Source organism: Sinocyclocheilus grahami, unplaced genomic scaffold (assembly GCF_001515645.1).
Source record: "Sinocyclocheilus grahami isolate Dianchi unplaced genomic scaffold, SAMN03320097.WGS_v1.1 scaffold862.1, whole genome shotgun sequence".
Classification (NCBI taxonomy): domain Eukaryota; kingdom Metazoa; phylum Chordata; class Actinopteri; order Cypriniformes; family Cyprinidae; genus Sinocyclocheilus; species Sinocyclocheilus grahami.
This window is the reverse complement of record NW_015506041.1, coordinates 338392-361712: the sequence shown is the minus strand read 5'-3', so window position 1 is coordinate 361712 and position 23321 is coordinate 338392. Positions and strand designations below refer to the sequence as shown.

General features: G+C 39.9%; 1 protein-coding gene across 1 annotated transcript in view; it reads left to right on the top strand.

Moving 5' to 3' along the window:
• Positions 1–23321, top strand: part of LOC107563215 (retinoic acid receptor beta-like) — a 105417-nt gene that overhangs the window by 56877 nt on the left and 25219 nt on the right. Inside the window, exon 4 of the mRNA XM_016248029.1 lies at positions 11523–11683. Within this exon, the coding sequence (XP_016103515.1) occupies positions 11523–11683 (161 nt within the window). The remainder of the gene's footprint in view (positions 1–11522; positions 11684–23321) is intronic.

Here is a 23321-nt window from a genome sequence, read left to right as displayed (position 1 = left end):
TGTCTCAGATCCTCCAACTTCTGAGCCTCCAATCCTATACCTCTTCACCCCGAGAACATCAACTGTTTCCTGATCCTCAACCCAGATCCATGGTGACACTCCCTTCTGAGTCCAGATTACAAGCCCCAGAACAATTTGATGGAAGCCCTGGGAGATGCAGAGGATTTATTACCCCATGTACTCTGGCCTTTCAACTTCGACCCAGTAGTTTTCCTACTAAGAGCAGTAAGGTGGCCTACATCATTGCCCTCCTCACTGGCAAGGCGCTCAACTGCGCCTCAGCTTTGTGGGACCAGAAGTCTCCACTCACCACAAACAGTCAACACTTCATCATGGAGATGAAGAGAATGTTCCAACATCCAGCCAGTTGTGAATATGTGGATCACCGCCTGCTGAATCTCTCTCAAGGGACCCGGAGCGCAGCTGAGTTCGCCATAGAGTTCGCGACTGAGAGTGGATGGGATCAAAGAGCCCTAAGAGTGACCTTCCACCATGCTTTGTCCTCAGAGCTCAAGGATGAGTTAGCATTCCAAGACCCTGCTCCTGATCTCAAGTCCCTCATTGATGTAGCTCTCCAGGTCAACCATCGCCTCTGAGAACACTATCTGGAACGGCAGCGGAAGACCAGCTTACTTGAGGCCACCAGTCCTGTAAAATTACCTCCTCTTCCCCTTGGTGACATGGAGGAACCCATGCAGCTGGGGGGAACCTGGATATCCCAGGCTGAACACAATCGGCATATGAGAGAGAGATGCTGCCTCTACTGTGGCAAACCAGGCAATTTTCGCACTGACTGGCCGACTGTGGTCAGGTCGGGTCAGTCAATGCCCTCCACCTCTTCATCTACAGGTGGGGAGCCACCGGGAATTGATACAGTTTTTCCTAATTCATACTCCTAAGCTCCCTATGATCCTTGGCTTCCTGTGGTTGACTGTTCATAACCTGAATATTGACTGGACCCGAGGAGTCGTCAGAGAGTGGGGAACCAACTGCCAGCTCTCGGATACTGCTTTCTGCTGTTCCCCTGAGCTTGAGTCTTTCTGAGCATCGTTGCCAGACAATCCCAAGAGCAACTCAGTCTTTAGGCTCAAAGCCCTGTCCACAGAGATTATGGCTGTTCCCAGGATGAAACCAGTCACTACCAAGTCCCCACCTCACCCTCCCGAGCCATCCCGAGTTCACCCAGAATACATGGACCTTCTCGAATTCTTCAGTAAAGTACATGCTGCTGCACTGCCCCCCACAGATCATACGACTGAGCTATTGAATTTAGGGCTGGGTTTTGACACAAATTTCATGATTCGATTATCCTTCACAAGCTTTCGATTCGATTCTGATTTTTATTTGATTTGATTTGATTCAATATTGATTATTTTTGGATATATATCAGGGACAGGACATGGCAAATTTTTTCAAGGAAAAAAAATCTCTCAACTAATGCTGTAAAATACATCTGAGAGTCAATAATATGGAAGGTTGAAATTTGTTGATTTGTATACAAACACTCAAAATATACTCAAAAGTTTTTGTAATACTAAGGTTATAATACTAATTTTAACTTTAAATTACATAAATATATTAAAACTCAAATTCGTTTTTTGAAATACAAACATTTAGATGGTGGTCACAAAAGTTTATCTATTTAAAATGGAGTTATTCAAACATAAATCAAATATTGAAGAACAGCAAATATATATATATATATACAGTATATATATAATGAATATGCTATATGGTGCATATTTAGCATGCTTCTCTCTAGAATTAATTTTTATAGCTGACTAATTCAAATCAATTCAAGTTTATCACGATACAAATTGTTGCAAAGCAACTTTACAGCAAATTAAGTTTCTACAATATTTAGTGGTAGCTTATCAGTGGTGACTGTCAGTTAATGTACATATGGCAGAAATGTACGGGAAAATCAATTAAAGACGTAATCAAACAGACGATGAACACTATTAACAGCAATTATTATATGATGCAATCAAACTTATAGCAAAATGTGGTAGTTCTGTATGTTGTTTCAGGGTTGGCATCATCTGAGGTCCTCTGATGAGTTTATGGTCTCAGAATATGTTTTTCTGAGGTAAATGTGACGTTACATGACATATTGTTGTCTTTTCTGTGTTTGAAACACTGATTGAGCGATTACATGAGACAGGATACAGATTTCAGTAAGATGTACTCTTTCTTTTAACATACCTTTGGATGTTCATTCATGTTTATTTCAGGCTGTAAGTGCTATTAAAGCAGAGGAGATGATCGCTACAGTGATCAGTCACTCCACATCAAACAGAGCCAAAACGCCATTTAATATCTGAATATTGTAATAAAATAGACAGAATTTAAAATCTGAGACTTTGTTCCATATTAAAAGTAACAAATTACAAAGCTTATTGCAATTTATTGGATGGGAGGTACACTAAAATGTTCCGTTCATTATCTGACAGGCTAGACTAATCGATTCTTGGGATTTATGAATCGATATTGTTTCATAAAAATGAGAATCGATTAAAATCGAGAAATCAATATTTTTTTACCCAGCCCTAATTGAACTTATGTCAGGAACTTGCCCTACCCATGGAAGGCTCTATTCCCTCTCTGGCCCTGAGAAAGATATGGACAAATATCTGAAGGAAGCTCTGGATAGTGGGTTCATCCGTCCATCCACATCACCGGAAGAAGCCAGATTCTTCATTGTTGAAAAGGAGGATGGTAGTCTCAGACACTGTTTTGACTATTGATGCTTGTATCACAATCAAGAATCGTTGCCCCCTCCCATTTATAACCACAGCTTTTGAGATCCTGCAGGGGGCCACCATCTTTACCAAACTGGACCTTCAGAATGCATACCACCTTGTCATGATCTGGGAGGGGGACGAATGGAAGACGGCATTTAATACCCCAACAGGCCCAGGGATTAAGTGTTCCGTCGCTACGACGGATTTCCGTCAGTTCATAAAGACAGTCACTTGCTTCATTCCTGAATGATTCAGCCGTTCGAACAAATCAATTAAATGAATGATTCTGTGATAAAATCAGTGACTTGCCGCCAACTGCTGGCGGATTTAGTTTCATTTTTAGCATATCATTTAAGTTATTTAAATCATATTTCTGTATTCAAATTTTATATTTAAAACATTAATCTCCACATGAATTTATTCATTTAATTGCACTCTTGCTACCTCTGAGCCTCATTAAACATCTGAAAATGTACCTACAATCCACTTCTGTGTTCTTCTGTGCACAGCTCTCTCAGGGCCAGAGAGGGAATGGAGCCTTCCATGGGCACTGTAGCACAAATTAATTTATTAATTTATTAATACTAATTTCATACAATTGGTAACTTATTTGTCTTATTCTACTTCTTATTATATTGCAGGGATAAAAGCAAAAAAAAAAATCTTTTGACTGAAAATTTTTCTTCAACCAAACCCCATTACTCAGCCATACCTGTAACACACCCAGTTTAAGAGCAGTTTTTTCTTCTTGTAATTAGGAACGCTTGTCCTCCTAATTTGAAAATTTAGGAGCACCTTCTGATCAATAATCAAAAATTCTGATAAAAAATTAGCCTTCCTAATACGAGGTGACATTTGACTCCTTAAAGTGACTTACAGGAGTATTTTCTTTTTACCATTGTAATGGCATCATTTTCATCTATGTCAAATTAAAAAATGTATGTTTATAAGCTTTTTAAAATTTGTGTCTTGTAAGTACATTTTCAGACGTTCAATGAGGCTCAGAGGTAGCAAGAGTGCAATTAAATTCAAAAATTCATGTGGAGATTAATGTTTTAAATATAAAATTTGAATACAGAAATATGATTTCAATAACTGAAATTATACACTAAAAATAAAACTAAATCTGCCAGCAGGTGGTGGCAAGTTACTGATTTTATCACTGAATCATTCATTCAATTGATTCGTTTGAACAGCTGAATCATTCAGGAATGAAGCAAGTAACGGAAATCCGTCATAGCGACGGAACACTTTAATCCCTGCAGGCCACTACGTGTACCAAGTAATGCCATTCGGCCTGGTTAACGCTCCTGCCATCTTCCAGGCTTATATTAATGATGTTCTCAGAGAGATGTTTAATATATTTGTGTTTATTTACTTGGATGACATTCTGATATTCTCCCACAACCTCCAAGAACACATTCAGCATGTCAGACAGGTCCTGGCCCAGCTGCTGAAGCACAAGCTCTTTGTTAAACTAGAGAAGAGCGAGTTCCATGTCCCAGCTGTCTCATTCCTCAACTTCCGTGTGTCCAAGGGCAGCCTCCAGATGGATCCTGGCAAGATCTGGGCAGTCTTGGACTAGCCCGACCCACTTCGGTCAAGCAGGTACAGCGCTTTCTGGGATTCTCCAATTTCAATAGGAGGTTCATAAGAAATTTTTGTTCTGTTGCAGAGCCTGAGGTGGATGCCTCAGATGTGGGGGTAACAGCAGTCTTGTCACAAAAGAGTAAGAGTGATTACAAGCTTCACCCATGTGCATTTTTCTCTTGCTGTCTTACACCTATGCAGAGAAATTATGACATTATGAGTTGCTGGCCGTTAAGATGGCGCTGGAAGAGTGGAGGCACTGGCTTGAGGGGGCCAAACACCCATTCCTCATCTAGACAGACCATCGAAATCGCACCTACATTCGGGACGCCAAGAGGTTAAACTCACGACAAGCCCGTTGGACCCTCTTTTTTTAACTGGCTCAATTTATTCTCTCTTATTTTCCGGGTTCCAAAAATCTCAAGCCAGTTGCACTCTCGAGGCAGTTCTAGCCACCTGAGAGGGAGTCCTGTCCAGAACCCATCCTTCCCACATCCAGGGTGGTAGGCCCCCATCCAGTGGGATATTGAGATCCCAACCGCAAACGCCTGATCCAGGTAATGGCCCTGCAGGGTGTCCCTTTGTCCCTAACCATATTCCTAATCTCTGCCTGCTCCATCTGTACCCAGAACAAGGAGCCAAGGATCCACCCTCAAGGCTCCCCACAGCTAACCAAACTGTAGAACTTCTGATAAAATGTGTTCAGAATCCACGGCTTTCCCCAGGATTTGGTTTCTGACTGGGGGCCACAGTTTTTGTCCCTGGCTTCCACCCACAGTCCAATGGTCAAACTGAGAGGGTAGATCAGGAGATTGAGAACATCCTGAGGTGCCTGGTTGCTGACAACCAATCCACTTAAAGCTCTCGATCCCCCTCTGTTTCCTGGACAGGAACCAGAGGTTGATGTCCCAGGCATCACACAGCTCGTCACAGTCGGCAGGCTGCTGGATTGCCACCAGGTAAGCGGAAGGGTTCAGTACCTGGTAGACTGGGAGGGATACCAGAGGAGCAGACCAGGGTTCCGGTTTGGGATATCTTGAATCAGGCTCTCATCTCAGAGTTTCACCAAGCCCAAGAAGATCATCTGGGGAATGTTGGGAGCCATTTCTAGGTGAGGGGCCCCTGTAATCTCTGGATTGCTGTTTTTATCCTGGCAAGCAGGGGTCACTCACCTTGAGCCCTTTATGTCATGTTCTCTCCAAAACTGCAGATGGCACATGGAAAATGATCTCTAGTCTTTCCACTCCAGCAGTTGATGCCATCGCCCCAAACCATGTTCAGTATCCTGCTCATCAGCTTTGATTTCCCACACCTGTGTTTGACCCTTTGTAAGTCTGTTTGATTCTTGCCCTATTCTTCCTGTGTATCCAGTTGCCTGTCCTCAAGTTAAGTCTGGTTGTTCTTGTATTTTCTGTACCCTTGTGTCTGTTTTTGTTTCCTCTGTTTGATGGAAGCTCAGTTTTCCTTGTTTATTTCGTTCTTTATATCTGTTTGTTCCTCCAGTAAAGATTATTTTTACTATTTTAAAGAGTCAAGTCCCTTGGCTCTTTTTGCTCTTCTGCTATCAGGCTTAACTGTCGGGGAGTTAGCTCAGTAAGTAATTTCACACTCTTAGAGCACCAGAGACCCAGGTTCAGTCCCTGTCTAAAGCAGCCTCGTTACATTCGCGGTTTTTTTAACATTACAGTTTCCATAGGAATTAAGTGTTATTTGTATATATATTGTCTATAATTTATCCAACATTTAAATCATTATCTTAACTGCTTCAAAACACATGCCGTTAACAAAATCATTGTTGATTTACTGTACGAATAAAAAATATATATTTCATATACAACATACACAATTACATAACCACCGTGAATAACTGTAGGCAAATTGAGGTATATGCACATACATTACAACGTTTAAATCTTTATTCAGATTTAAGTATAAAAACTTTGACATTTTTAATACGTGTTGATGAGTCTCGTCTGTATGATGATCTGATGTTCACTACTGATAAAAATATGAACAATATGGGAATGTAATGTAGACATGGGAATGATGTCGTAAAAAAATAAAAATGACTGATGTAAAAAAATAATTGAAAGCATTTTAGCATAAGGCCGCAACATGACAAAAAATGAAGGATCTGAATACTTTCTGAATCCACTGTATATAATTATATAAGTCTACTTTTTTTCTATGTTTAACAATTCAACGACCTTCCTACTTAAAGTACCATATTAATAATTTGTTGAAATTAGGTCAGTACTTGTTAGAGCCCTTATAAATAAATCTCTTCTAATACAAATCTTTATAAGGACTTCTGCATTTTAAATATGAGGATGTACATTTAACTAGGGCAGATGTATGAGAAAATTGGTATCAGTTTCATTATCAGCCATGGCTGCTACAGTCTCTCTGGGGGAGTGCAATAACAACAGTGACCGACTGAACTTGCTTTGAATTTCATCAGGATTGTTTGCGGAGGTCTGATTTAAGATTGGCGTTGTTGAGAAAGATCTTTGCCTTGTTTGGAGGTATTGTCTGAGACTCCTCTCCTGCAGAGAGCAGCTTCAAAGATGAGCCCCTCCAAGGCTTAATGAAACAGGATGGTCCCCAGATGGCCCTCCACAACACCAGGTGTTCTCTCCGTAATGATCTCATACAGCAGTACGAACTTTATCAGCCTATTCTGTATTAATAATGCTGGGCGATGACTGGGCTCCAGCCTGTAGTTGAATAATAGAGCAGTGTGCTTCATCGACCTTGACATGCATCTACAAATGTGGTTTGATGCTATGCCGATGGGATGGAAGCATAGGCGTAGCTTTACATTTGAGCTAGGGGGGGGCCAGACGCAAAAACTGAAACTAACACATTTCATTAACAAAAATAAAATAACAACCTGTGAATGTTATATTAAAAAAACGTATGAAAAATATAATTATTGCCTTTAAAACGAACCGGAATAAAAATAAAAATGCACCAAATTATATTTTTTGTTTGTGATTATTTTGGTACACCTACGGCTTCTAATATAGACTAATGAATATATTTGTTTTGTACGTTGTCAAGTCAAGTAAGTCAAAATACGAAAATAAAGTTGTAGCAATACAAGATTAATTGTCCTAATATTTTGAGAATAAAGTCGTGTATTGCATGAATAAAGTTAATAGGCTAATGATTGGAAATAATATTTCACATTCAAGTCCATTCATTATTCGTAGAGCACCAGGCACCCTGCTTTTTGCTTTAAAATTTTTTACATTTTGTGCATAAAAAACACATTTGTTTGTATTTTGTGATCAAATTTACAGAAAGCTGAACATTTGTATTATATTAAAAGTAACAAAATACAACATTTATTGGGATTATTTGGTGGCTTGAGCGCTACGAATAATGAATGGAGTTGAAGATGAGAAATATTTTTCCAATAATTTATACGTCAATATAACGGCTTGTGAATAGTCACGTAAAGTTACATACATCAGAAAAAATATAGCTTTTTTATGTTAAATACATGTGAAGAAAGAAAGGTTAGATGCCATAGACGTTTTTTTTTTTTTTAGTAGATGGTGGGATTTTCACATGAATTAACTCATGCAACTCAGTTATTCATGCAATACACGATTTTATTCTCAAAATATTGCGACTTCAGTTTCCTATTGCTATGATTTTATTCTGTTTTGTTTTTTTGACCTAATTCTCAAAATATTCATAACTCATAATCTTGTAACGTGGCAGTAAAAACGCCATTGTGCGAAGCCTTCTAATGAACGAATGAATGAATGATAATAACGATAAAGGTACTGGCCATTTTCTGCCAGGATATCCATTCATTTTATGGATTTTTCACTCCTAAAACTCAAATTCACAACGAAATGCCTATGGGTAATATAAAAGTAAAATTACCCGTAAAATACGGGTAAACACGTAAAAATTCTAATATTAAATAAATACATTTGGAAAATGCTCTACAGTGTCCTGGAAGGAAAGGTGTGACAGTACTGAACATTAAATTTGTTCAAAGGGCACATAACATAATAAACTGAAAATCTGTGTTTATTTAATTCAGTTGGTCACAATATTATCACATACTGAAAGAGAAACCACTACACAAGGACTTGGTGCAGTGTGTATGTACAGGCACACATCCACACGTTGATAAATGCAAATATTATGACCAGAAGAAACATGTTTACACCAATGTTATGACATTAAAAAAGAACTTTGTATTACTCCATCTGTAACAAATCATGCAAACTCACAATAATACAAAGTCACAACCTTTTGCTTTGGGGAATGAATATACAGTGTCTGACTAATAGAGAAGAATACTGTAGCTCAATCTGTACAAAATCATGTCAACACACAATAATACAAAGTCACATCCTTTTGCTTTGGGGAATGAATATACAGTGTCTGACTTAGTAAAGTGTTAAATGCCTTTTCTTTTGACTCGCAAAGATATTGACCATTTTTTCTGGTGAGAGTATTGCTGTAATTTCTGCTTCAATGTGAAGAATTCCAAGATCAGAAAACCTATGTTCACTCATGGTTGTGCGTAGCCAGTTCCGAATTCTCCGCATTGCTGAAAAACTCCGCTCTGATGTTGCTGACCCAACCGGGAGGGTCAGTGCCAGCTGAAGAAGTTTGTACAAATTTGGATGTGTCCTTTTTCACAGTATTCTGAAAATGTGTCAATGCAAAAGGAGTCACAGTGGTAGAGGCCTTCACAAGATCTATCTCTGCTCTCACCAGAAGTGGGTGAATGCACAGTGGTTCAGCATACTTCTTTAGAAGATGATCAATTCCTCCTTTCTCACATTTAAACACTGCGTCACATGCTTTTGCAAGGTCAATGGCTTCTCCTGTGAAATGCCTGTCAAGCTCAGAGATCACAGCATCCAACACAGGAAGATAGAGATGCTGTTGCATTTTCCATGCAGAGGATTTTGATGTTTCAGTATGTTTCACCTTCGCTCTTGTCTCTATGGCCCAGTGAAATATGCACAACGTAACTGTCCAAGGTACAAGGGGTTTTAGTAGCCCGCTTTCGTTTGCATGGTAGTTCATCAGGAACCTCTTGCTGTGCATCCTCTAGCTCTGCCACATTGCTTGTTTGGCATAATTCTTTCACTGTGCACCACACTTCTTTCCATGCGTCTTCGTCTCTTCGAGATACCACATGCGCCCTGAGGTTGCTCGTAGCCTTGGTTGCATCAGCGAGAGTACAACTGGTGGACTGATGGGCCTTGTGTGCAACATGCACAACACGCAGAAGGCCCTCGAATACAACAAGACAAGTAATAAATTCAACCCTGTTCATGTGATCATAAAGGCCAGTGACCTCAATGGCCCATTTTTCTCCTTCGTCTCTCATTTTTTTCAAGGTGTTTGTAATTCCGGAGTAGTGCGTTTTAACAGAATTCACACATCGCCACTTACATGCCCACCTCATCTCACTGGGCTTTACGATTTCAGTTTGTTTTATGTTCAGGGCTTTCTGCATTTCAATGAATCTATGATGATTAGAAGGCTCTGCAAACACTGCATACAGCTTGTCAAGTACATTGAGGAATGTTTTCACAGTGCGATTGACAGCACAACATTCCACTAGGACCAAGTTCTATTTGTGTGCCATGCAATGTATGTACGCCGCGTACAGGTGAACCTCTTTGATGCATTGATGCACCCCTGAAACCTTCCCCGACATTACGGATGCCCCGTCGTAACTCTGAGCAACGATCGGTATGTTTTCAAGTCCACACGTTTTCAGTCCCTGTCTTATTGCGTCTACAATTCCAACAGCATTACGGGAGGCCTAACAATCAATGAAGCACAGGAATCGTTCTTTGATTTCAAGTTTCTCATCTTATGCAAACAGACAGTTGTTGAGTCTTGGATGATTTTGCCTCATCAGCAATTATTGCAAAAAAGTGGGGTGAGGCCTGCGGATCACTTTCACTAAGCAGCCCGGGTCCGGGATCAGCACGCACGGCATCTTCCTCTGGCTGTTTTTCATTGCGTTCATTTTGCTTTGCAGTCGGTTGATGTTTTAAAAACGACGTATATCCATTTTTGACGAGCCATTTAGCATAGGCTACAGTAAATTCCATTTGCTAGGAAGCGCCAAAATGCAGTGTCATCACGTGACAACTTCGAGATTGAGGGAGGGGTTAGTAAGTTTAATTGGGTTTATTTACATAGTAAAATTTTAAAATATAAAATAATACCTAAATTAATATGTATGTCAATTTTGGGTTTGAGAATATCATTTATTTTTTAAATATTTTTAGTAACATCTTTTAACCAATGGGGGCGCCGAGCCCCACTGGCGTCCGCGCAAGCTCCGCCCATGAAGCCACAGTATTTGTTACTTTCCCATATTGTGGAACATTTGCATGGGATTGTAGGAATATTTTGTTTAGTACAAAAGAAAACTGCAGTATTAGATATGATAGAGGAATACAAATACAATATTTGTGTTATACATCATTCATCATTTAAAGTCATTTGTTGAATTACTGAGCTTGATTTTAACCCAGTATGTGTAACATAAATACAAATTTAAGCAAATCACTTCTGAGCAGCATCACTGTAAATATCCCGCTACAGTCCAGCAACATTTGCTTGTACTTCCTGCTTCCCTGTGTCTGGCGTGGCATTGAATTTATACGCAGCGTTAACAGATAGAAGCTTTAGTGTTTGTAATGCCTTGGCTAGATCAGTGCTGTCCCATAACACGCCTCTAATATGATGTGACGTGACCAAAAGCTGCACTTTCATTGACAACAATACTTCTTTTGAAGTGAGGTTCAGCCTACTGAAGTCTTTGGATTGAGACATTTTTATAACTGCAAAGACCATTTCTGTTCGAATGTGCAGGAATGTTCCATTGCTCATATTGTGTGACTGTGTGCTGACACTGTATAACAATATTGAGGTTGACAACTATTACTGAAGATTTTTTTTCTTTCTCTCTCTTTTAAAGATCAAAAATTAAACTGCTCACACTGACATTTAGTACAGTGCTTCACATGACTTTTTCCTGTAATGCTCATGTTTCATATAATGTAATTTCTCATGTAGGTGCTAATTTTCATTGCATCTTCTTAGCTTAAAAATCTCAACAAAAAAAAAAAACTTTTTTAAAATAATTTGTGTGCATTCTATCTTGATTTTGTTTTGCATTCTCAGCTGTCCGGAATGATAGGAATAAGAAGAAAAAGGAGATTCCAAAGCAGGATTTGGCCGAAAGTTATAAGCTGACAGCAGAACTAGAGACCATCATTGAGAAGATACGGAAAGCTCACCAAGAGACGTTTCCTTCTCTCTGCCAGCTGGGCAAGTACACCACGGTGAGTCGCTCTCACTCACTTAAAGAGCTCGTACAGTGGCACCAAAAAGTATTTCGGTGCTTAAGTCACACCAGAGGGTCAGAGGGGAGGTGATAAGCACACACAGGTCTCATACAATAGTGCTTTTGTTGTGAATAGTGCAGAAGTAAGAGGTGCTTGACATAATAGTGCAAAAAAAAATTTTTAAATATGTAAGAAAAAAGTCAACTAATATTTACAAACATCTATCATTTACAAATGTTCAGACTCAGCATTACCTTTGTTGAACACGTAAAAGTAATATGCTTTGAGGCCCCCCCCCCCAATTCACTGTGATTTATCACATATATAATTTAAAAAACATCATTAATCTCTCATTACACTTGTGAGAACTTCATATTACAATTCAGATTGACATGTAGATACTGTCTCAGATAGCTCTGCAAAGTCCCTGACATATAAACACTAGGGGTGGAATGGTTCAACTTACTCACGGTTCGGTTTGTGTCGCGGTTTTAGAGTCACGGTTTTGGTGTGGTTCGGTATGTGCTATGTTTAGGGAAAAACTATACTGTCAAATAAAAATAAAGAAAATAAGAATAATCTATCTAACTACAAGCAACAGCACAATTAAATACAATAAAGATACAAATAAAATAAAAGTAATTTTCAGTTTTTTTTTTTAGGTAGGTCTAACATTCGTTTTTAGGTACAGAAATTGAATAAAGTAATCAAATGTAAAACAGCATTGCATATTTCACTGTATGAGTGAATTCTTTGTTGTTGCTGTTTGATTAATAGTGCTGTCACTTTAAGAGAATGCACTGATACAGGTTCAGCCGGCTATGTCTGCTATATAGGATACTTACCAAGACGGGCATTTTGACAATTTTTGTGTGAATTTGTCCATTTAAACACAATACTTCAGAAAGAGCTTAATATTTTTTTATTTTTTTTATTGAGCGAGCTTAATATTTGCGTGTGTTCTGAGGTGCGGGTTTGCGCGCTTCGGATGAGCGCACGCACAAATCTTCTCACTGTGCGCACGAGCTCGCGTCCTCTGGCTCTTAAATGTTTCAACTGGCAAAGCTTAAATGAGTTTAGTTTAAACATATCAACGTGTGCTGTTCAGGTCTCACCTGTGCGCGTGCGCGCTATCAGCACCCAGGTGATGACATGATAAATGACTGCTCAGCATACGGCATTCGCATTGAACAAGAGTGAATGGTTTGTCCATGTTTTTTTTTCATCGCTGTTGTTGTAATGTACTGGGAAGCCAGAATGCGCATCCATCAACAGAAACATACATTAACCGAACCCTGTTTGTTTTACGTGTTATTTATAGCAAACCATATTACATAGCATTGTCAGATTTAAGTTGAACTGCGGTGCTAGCGCGTGCCGAACCGTGTGTGGAGAACCATATGGGTCGATTTTTTTCCGCGAACCGTTCCACCCCTAATAAACACTGGATGTAGGGGAGTGTTGTCTGAATGACAGCCGCTCCAGATGAGATTTTATGATTTTATTGACAGCAAGCGTATGCTCCATGTGGAGATAGCTGGCAGCTGCAGTGTGTGTAAATATAGCATTAGTTCAGTGTGAGGTGGCTCAGATTGACCTGACTGCTCCATTAACAGAGCTCTGAACGGGAGTTCAGCGGCAGCAGTGGATTGTGGGTAACCATGGTTGGTGCTCACATACACAAACACTCGTCTTTTAATAACAGACTGTCTCTTGTTCTGTCTCTTGTTGTTTTTTATTGTATTATCAGTGGTATAAGTGGTATAGTTAAGACGTGTATGGAGTTTTAACAGTGGAACTGAACGTTTATAATAAAATCCAGCATCCTGTTCAGACCCTATTACATAGTACATACAAACAGTATTACTCAAATAATACTGTTTGTATTATTTGCGCGACCAAGTAGCTCAGTGTAGCTCGCAGCGCCCTCTGTTGGTTAAAATAATCACAACATGATTGTTCTGTAACCAGCAATTTTCTAGATGAAAATTTTTTTTTTTGTGTGTGTGTGTGCTTCGTAGTATTTTATTGTTACACTGTAGTTTCCTGGCGAAAAGTCGTGGTTTTGTATAAAAAGGCAACATACCTTCACTCAGAGTGGACGTGGCACCGGATGGATGAGGCTCCGCTGGGTCTTAAAAGGCAAGTGCGTCAGCCAAATATCTGAAGTATATGTATAATTTCCCAAAAAGCTGTCAAGATGAACAGAGAAAGTAAGGAAACCATTTTTTTATGCGTTTGAAGTGGATGGACTATATATCGTTCATGTCCTTAGTCGAGTGCAGATGAAATAAATTAAAATATCAGTCGACAGGGGGAGATGTAAACATATTTGATGATGAATGGAGCTCAAAAGTAGTTCAGGCTGACCACGGCTTGACAGCCACCATCGGCTGACTCTTAGCTGATCCGTACTCACACTTGCCTTAGTCTGTCGCACAGACATGCGCTTACCCTCCTCCATCCCCAACTCCTCCTTATACAGGCACATGATCACTTAGCATCTTGTCCACGGAAATCATCTATCAGCTAATCGTTGCTTAATCTTGTCCTGTCTCATTTACAGACCTGTATCACTTCTGCATGGAATTTTATATCTGTTGCATATAAAGAATTCTGGTAATTGCATTAGGCTTTGGGGGTTCCAAACCTCAGTGAGGTTAGCTTGTGGACATCTCAGAATCTGAACCCTTCAGAGCAAAGCCTGCCGCCAAAATAATATTCAGGACCACAACAATAATCTTAATCAAACAGAGTGGTGTAAATGTATTTAGAGTTACATGTATGAATTAAGTTATGAAGTTTAAGGGGCTGGAGATGCTTTTTCTTTGCAATTTGGCAAAAAAGCAGTGGGGACACACCCTGTCCCATATACAAATGACACCCATGTACTCTACTAAAGAACTTTTTCCTTGTCTTTATCATTTAGTATTATTGTTTTCATTTTAATGTATTTACAGAAATTGTGTAATAAAAAAGAATAACTTTATGAATTATACAAGGCATATTTGCTATGTGGAAGCTATGAATGGAACATATAACATTTATATTTAAAATTGACTTTTTGTAGTTTTGACAAACATCTGTTTTATCTGAATACAGATCATAGGCACCAATTTATGTTTCTGCCAGTGGGTGCCCAACCTCTGATTATGAGAAAGGCCGTATTCAGCTCGTCTTTTCAGCCCCAATGTATCAAATTACTCCAACAGTTTGGCTGAAAGACAAAAACTATGGGATGATAGTTTCATCATCATCGTTGATAGTTTTGTGGCATCATCCCAAACTATGGGATGATGCCACGAACAGACGCTGGCCAGCTATTTGTCCCTGATGCGGCATCATCCCTGAAGGTTCCGGTGCTACCTAACAAGCCCTTAAGATCTACTTCGGCTTTGGTGGGTAAGGCTTACATGGCGGCTGGTCAGGCTGGTGCTTGACTGCATGATATGGCAGTGTTGAAGGTATACCAGGCTGACCTGTTAAGGGACCTGGATGGCGAAGGTTGGTTCGCCATCCATTCCGAACTCAGAGAAAATGCAAGAACTCTGCCGAGCCACCAAGGAAATGGCCAGAGCTATTGGCTGTTCCATGGCAGCCTTGGTGGCCACAGAGAGACACTTGTGGTTGAATCTGTCCGACATGAAAGGTTCTTCCTCCTCTTCGGGTCTCTTCGGGTCTCCTCGGGCCTCTTCGGCGACTCAGTGAGCTCTGTCATCGAGAGGTTCCAGGAGTCTAAAAGGCAGGCGGCGCCATTGCAGCATTTTCTTCCTCGTCGATCCCGGGTCTCAGGGGTGGAACCGCCCCAGCCATTGTGTAGCTCCTCATACAGGGTGCAACAGAAAAGGAGCGACAGGGTCCTCTGGGGAAGAGCGGAGAACATCTCATCATATGGTGCCCATCTCTCCTTAGTGTCCTCCAATGCAGTCAGATCGGTTGGTCTCTGCCGGGTTTCCACTTCAGGGCACTGAGCTGGCCACTCAGATTACACCAGAAACCAGTCTCGAGAGAGTCTCGGTTCCCTTAGTAGACTTTCTGGTAGCATGGAGGCTTCTGCCAAATGTCTCGCAATGGGTCCTTCAGACTGTAGAAAGGGGCTACAGAATCCAGTTTGGTTCTCGTCTGCCTCGTTTCAAGGGGGTTATACCCACTCTAGTGGGTCCCGACAGGCAGCAGTTAATGCAACAAGAAGTAGACACTCTCTTGAGGAAGGAGGCCATAGAACATGTTCCTGTAGAGAGTTCAGTACGAGCCGATGCTTCATCATTCCGAAGAAGGATGGGGGGGTTGCGTCCGATTATAGATCTGCTCCATCTGAACCGTTCTGTAAAAGCATTCAAGTTCAAGATGCTGACGTTGAAACAGATGGTGACTCAAATCAGGTTCGAGGATTGGTTTGTCACCATAGATCTAAAGGACACGTACTTACATGTTTACATCTTTCCCAAATCCTTCCTGAGGTTTGCTTTTGGGGGTAAAGCTTACTAATATCGGATTCTTCCATTCGGCCTAGCACTGTCGCCCCGCACTTTCACCAAGTGTGTGGATGCAGCTCTGGCTCCTCTCAGACTCCAGGGCATCCGCATAATAAACTATATCAATAATTGGTTGATTCTGGCTCAATCAGAGCGTATGGCGGTTCAGCATCAAGATGTCATCCTCGCTGCTATGAAAGAGTTGGGGTTAAGGCAAAATGCCAAGAAAAGTGTGCTTTCTCCAGTTCAGAGAACCACTTATCTTGGCATGGTGTGGGATTCGATGATGATGCAGGCACGTTTGTATCCTTCTCGTACTTTCAACATCAAAAGAGCCATTTTGGCCCTTTTCACACCGAATAAAATTCATGTGGAGCAACAAAACCTATTTGATCCCTAAAATGAAGATAACACAGCATATAGCTAAAGTTTTATATTCAGTTATGTTACAGGGCAGGGGCTCAGTAATCATTTCAGAAGTGAGGGGGACAGAAATGTCAAATGTAATAATAATAATAATGTTTATTTATGTATGCTTGTCTATTGACAAAAAAATAGTATGTCTTACTTTTAATTGGCTAATAAATCAAATGCACTGCTGGACAATAACCAATAATTTGTATTCTATAATATTTTTATTATAAGTATTTAATGAAGCCTGTGTGCATAAATGTTTATTCTAACTATATAGAGATTTTTACGGAGGGAATTAACAAATATCCTGCTCATTTTTCTCACTTTGAAGCAGAGCCTACTGCCACATAAACCTCCATGTGATCACCTAAATATGAGCTACTGTTAATAAAAACTGCTCAAACACAGTTTTATCCAGGCCCTGTTCCAGAAATAAATACTGAGGGTGCTTCAGAAATTAGTGAGTGTGCTCTGCCAAATAAAGGTAGCACATACATTTTCACGTATATTGTTGTCCCATTGCTCTTTCAGGTGTGAATCCTGCATAAATATGCGGATGTCATTCCCAAAACTTTGCAGTGTGTATGTGGCCAAAAAAAAAAGTTTTAAACAAATTCTGAATGGATTATATATAGCCTAGAAAGCACACAAAGAGCACTCCCTTTATAATCACTAAAAATCTGTCCCTCATCTTAGTTCATCTCAATCTCATTAAGCTTTGTTATAATTAGAGGATTCACCAGCTTACAAAACTCAGCAATGGACAAAAACTCTGGTGATTTGAGCATTGAGTGGATTCTAACTTAAGCGCCTCTGGCAATTGCGTTCAAGAAATCAACAGATTTGTCAAGTCAAGTCACCTTTATTTGTAGCACTTTATACAATACTAGTTGTGTCAAAGCAGCTTTACAGAGTCAAACAAGAAAATAGTTTGTCAATAATGCAAGAAGACATTAACAGGGTCATTTTTCCAGCTAAAGTCAGTTCATTGATGATTCAGTGATGTCATCATCCAGTTCAGCTCTCTTCCAATAGTTTCTGTGCAATCAGTCAAGCATCCCCAACTAAGCAAGCCAAAGACGACAGTGGCAAGGAGCCAAAACTCCATCGGTGACAGAAATGGAGAAAAAACCCTGGGAGAAACCAGGTCTTAGTCGGGGGACCAGTTCTCCTCTGGCTTGACGAAACCAGCATGGTGTGGTTTAATACCAGGCTGCAACACAGGTGCTGAGGACTTGTCTGGTGACTTCTGAGATATGCGTGTGATTGGCTACATTGCTAAACGCTGTAAAAAACACAACAGTAAAGTACAGTAAATAGAAACCTTTTGACGCTCTTCAGAGGGCAAACACAAATATGCACTGGCTTGTTTGCCAGATCTGTTTCGCCAATATGATAGTGAATAAAGATAAACTCAAGATATTATTTATCTGCGCCTATGCTACAGAAACAGATTTTGCCTTCGCTACACACCCCTAGTTTGTGACATAGTTATGATGATGTGAAAAATGTCGAAGCAGAACCGCTGTCAGCAGGGATTTGAATCTGACAAAAAAGGTTTATGCGTGTGATTGGCTACATTGCTAAACGCTGTAAAAAACACAACAGTAAAGTACAGTAAATAGAAACCTTTTGACGCTCTTCAGAGGGCAAACACAAATATGCACTGGCTTGTTTGCCAGATCTGTTTCGCCAATATGATAGTGAATAAAGATAAACTCAAGATATTATTTATCTGTGCCTATGCTACAGAAACAGATTTTGCCTTCGCTACACACCCCTAGTTTGTGACATAGTTATGATGATGTGAAAAATGTCGAAGCAGAACCGCTGTCAGCAGGGATTTGAATCTGACAAAAAAGGTTAGTGGTGAAACATCACAGAACAGCAGGACTAGTGTGCTCAATCTGACTTTCAGCCTGGAATTAAACCAGTGGTTTCATCTGGCCAGAGGATTTCTCTGGTTTCTCCCAAGTTTTTTTTTTCAATTTCTGTCACCGATGGACTTTAGGTTCCTTGCCACTGTCGCCTTTGGCTTGCTTAGTTGGGGAGGCTTAATTTCTAGCAATATTGTCGGCTTGATTGCACAGACAGTATTGGAAGAGCTGAACTGGATGATGACATCACTGAATCATCAATGAACAGACTTTAAATGAAAAACTGAGTGTTTGTTATTGTCCTCTTAGATTATTAAAAACTATTTTCCTGTTTAACACTGTAAAGCTGCTTTGACAATCTGTATTGTATAAAGCGCTATATAAATAAAGGTGGCTTGACTTGACTGGAGTGATGAGTGTTGGTTTTACAGTCAGGTGAAGAGAGAGATGTACACAAACACACACACACAGGTGAATAAGCACATGCTGCTACCAAGAATAAAGATGCTGGTTATGTAGGTTGTTGTAATGTTCCTGTGGCTCAGTGGTAGAGTATTGCGTTAGCAGCGCAAAAGGTCGTGGATTCAATTCCCAGGGAACACACATACTGGTAAAAAAATAAAAAATATGTATATCCTGAATGCACTGTAAGTTGCTTTGGATAAAAGTGTCTGCTAAATACATAAATGTAGGTAACTGAATTCTAGAGGCAGGTCTTAGCATGGATATGGATAGTTATAATGGATATTTGCTACTTTAGTCTGGTATGTTGAGAGCATATAAAAACAACATCACACAGTAATGGTGGCCAAATTATAATAAATATACACCACAGTGGCTCAGCACTCAGACTTTTTTTTTCTTGCGCATTTACAGAACTCAGTAATACAGTTACTCCAAGCTCACAGAGCAAGACGCAGCTTCACTGACTTTGTAGAACCATGCAAAAATGCAAGGGGAGTCCATGCAGCAGCTGATCAAAAATCTGCAAAAGTGAGGTTCCTCTGAAAGCCGCCCAAAATGAGGAGACAGTTATAAGACAGTGGCAAATTAGACTCCAGGTAATGGTCAGTGAGCCCTTTAGCATCCCTAACCCTAACTTTCCATAGAAATATGAATGGGGCGAAAATTACTATACGTTTTTGGAAAGTGGAACTGAATAAAAGTTGAATTAACCGCAGCCCTCTGACTGGCAGTCTTCTCTAAATATGAACATAAATCCTGCTGAGAAAGAGCTGCAGAAGAGATTGCATCCCTGACAAACATAAGATTGATTCCAGAGAACTTTGGGAATTTTTGGGAACCTACCTACAGGGTGTATATAGAATGAATCAGAATCAGAATCAGAATGAGCTTTATTGTGTTCCACAGTTATTGTCAAGTATTCATGAGATGGATTGCCTGAGGGAAGAAACTGTTCCTGTGTCTGGCCGTTCTGGTGCTCAGAGCTCTGTAGCGTCGACCAGATGGCAACAGTTCAAAGAGGGAGTGTGCTGGATGTGAAGGTTCCATAATGATTTTGCCAGCCCTTTTGCTCACTCTGGATGAGTACAGTTCTTGGAGAGAAGGGAGGGTTGTACCAATGATTCGCTCAGCAGTCCGGACTACCCTCTATAGTCTTCTGAGGTCAGATTTGGTAGCTGAGCTGAACCAGACAGTTATAGAAGTGCAGAGGACAGATTCAATGATGGCGGAGTAGAACTGTTTCAGCAGCTCCTGTGACAGGTTGAACTTCCTCAGCTGGCGAAGGAAGTACAACCTCTGCTGGGCCTTTTTAACAATGGAGTCTATGTGAGGTTCCCACTTCAGGTCCTAGACACCATATTTCCTGTTTTTGCTCCATTTCTCCAACAAAAATTATTCCAAACACAGCCACAGCACTGTTTTGCGTCTCTGAGCAACGGGACACTGTTTTGTTCCTGAGTGAATCAACTGTTTAAATGATTTGGTTCAATCACATTGACTCACTTATTAACAGTGACTTGCTGCCGCCTACTAGCGGATTTAATTTCACATGCAAGTATCTTTTTATTTTTTTTATAATTTCAAACATCAGTTTTCAATGTTTTATGATTAAAACATTATTTATGCATTTGTAACTGCAGGTTAAAGTATTCAATGTCCCTCAGAGCTGCATTAAACAGTGTGTAAATGCATCTAAATGACACTTCTAACGCAGCTTCTGTGTCTCCTCTGCATTGCAAAGATAAATTTAGTTGAAACTGATTTAATTTGCTTAGTAACAACCCAAATGCAAGAATTTGACTCAAAAGATGGTGCACACTTTTAGAAAACGTGTTGGAAATGATTAATTTCTATTACTGCTGTGAACTGACCACACAGAATATGAAGAATATAAAAAAATTCAGGAGTCAGCTGTCCACGGCAGTGCTTAAGATATCAGCACAATAACACACTCAGCTAAATATCGTCTAATTATTGTTATCAATAAAATCCCAGAAAATTATCGAGATATTATTTTTTGTCAGTATCGCACACCCCTAATTTGTTATTTAATTGATATAATAATTTATTGATAATTGTTTAAATTAATATAATAATACTTTTGACTCATCCATTTCTTAACAATGGTTTAAAGGCTGAAATGTAAAGTTTATCATTTTATAAAACTTTGTTTTTGTGAAAACTTTTATCTGAACTGTAAATTATGCTTTTTACAGTAATTTTACAGTTTAATATGGTACTTATGGTATTAATTTTATTTGTGCAGGTCTTTAAAAAGGTCTTAAAAAGTCTTAAATTTTAACTTAAAAATCCTGCAGAAACCCTGATCAAACAAACATTTTCAACAACATATACCCATAATATATAGCCTAGGTGATGAGTAAAATTCATGTTCACTCAATTTATGCATAAAATTCAAAACAACTGTTGTGTTGACATGTGATTTGATGAAATCTAAAAAAATATATATATTAATGAAAATGATCTCTACAACAAATTAAAATTGTGACTATAACACACATAGCAACAAATAAGCTCCTCTCATCTTTTTTTCACTCCAGATTCAGCTTCATGCCTCGCCTTCCTTTCTGCTCTCTTTCCATTCTTCCGTATCTGACTGCATACTCATTTGTTTTTTCTAAAAAAGTCAATTATACATGTACATTATAAAATAATCACTGAATATTAACTTATTTAATGAACGTGAGCAAAATTAGTGAAAGTTCAAGTTGGCTATGGGGAACGCCTCGTCGTGACCCGTGTCTGAAGCATACATTCAAAAAACACCAACAACACGTTGGCCGTGACGTCACTACTGGTGTGACTATAGGATAAATAGGTGCCGGGAGAACACATCATCCACTTCTTCGTCTGAAGCTTGCGTCCGAAGCATGGCAGGAAACCTGGAGGACGCAGTGTCTCGTTCCCTACTCAGGGAACCATGGTTACATATGTTACCTGAGACGTTCCCTTTCAAGGGAACTTCGAACTGTGTTCTCTACGGGTCGCTATGGGGAACAGTATACCCACGCCACCATGCTGAGGGGAGTGCATGCCATGGCGAGCACTAAGTACCAACTCTACCATAGCCATGGGAGTCGCCCCTGGGACGTTAAGATGACTGTCAGTGACATTATCCCCTACGGCCAAAGGCCTAGGCTACATACCCCAAAAACGTACCTGTTAGGGCCAGAACTCCTGGGCCCGGGGTAGAGCTCAAGGCTTGGAATTAGGAATAGATTCCTTTAAGGGAATACGACCAAGAGCCTAGAATCATTCTAAGTCTTGGCCTGTCACACAGGGGCTATGTTTCCTCTGCATATGCTGAAGGAACTGTCTCAACAGACCCCTAGTAGCAACACCCTGTTAAAAGTGGGTATCCGGAGGATACATAGGTGGAGTGGTGCCCAAGGTGGAACCAGGGCTTAACCAGCTCAAGAAAGGGTACGAAGCTGCCGCGAGAAGCCCTCACCATACAGGATTTTAGAAAGAACGCAAAGTACTAGAGTGTGAACTTACCACAGTGTGAATTTTAGAAAGTGTACAAAGACTTCACGTGCACACTTACCATAACATGTATTTAAAAATACCGTTCTAAGGGGCCCTCGTGGCACTCTGAAATAGCTGCCCATAGATGGAAATGGTGCATCCCAAAACACTATGTTTGAGAAGTCATCAACTCGATCTAAGGTATAAAGCTGGAGTGGCTAGCAGTAAATCTCTAGCTGAGGGAGCAAACACCCAGCGCACAAGCGATAGGTGGACTCGACCTACAGCATGTTCCAATGCTGGAATGGCTAGCAGTAAGTTACCTAGCTCTCAACGAGAGGGGTGTAGCGAATCAGCTCATGGGGAAATATGAATAAATTAATCATAACTAGTTATAATTAATTATAAATATTTAGATCCGCTGTAGATATTTACTTGACCTCTCAGGGTCAACTGTCTGTCACTTCTAAGAACGTTAATTTCCTGGTTAAGGGAAATAACTTTCTTACTGTACAACTCTACACAGAGCCTGTAGCATAGATCTGCATGATTAAGGGACCCCAGTTATGAGCAAACAATGAACAACGTCAAGTGTGATACAAGTAAGACTTTATTAACTACATAAACACTTAAACTAGTCTAACATACTACATAAACACTTAAACTGGTCTAACATACACATACACACACACACGCATACAGTTGGTATAGGAAAGGGTTCAAGCTTAAGCAGTAGAGAAATAAGGAATGAAGTTATGGAACCATTTGCATATTCAGCAGATTTACAGCCTGAAGGGAACATCAGATTCTTAGTTCAAACACACCTTTGTAAAAAGGTGCAAATGATACCTAATGTATCAATTAATAAGACTAAGTTTGATACTTGCACATCTCGTCTGTCTGAAAGAGAGGTTT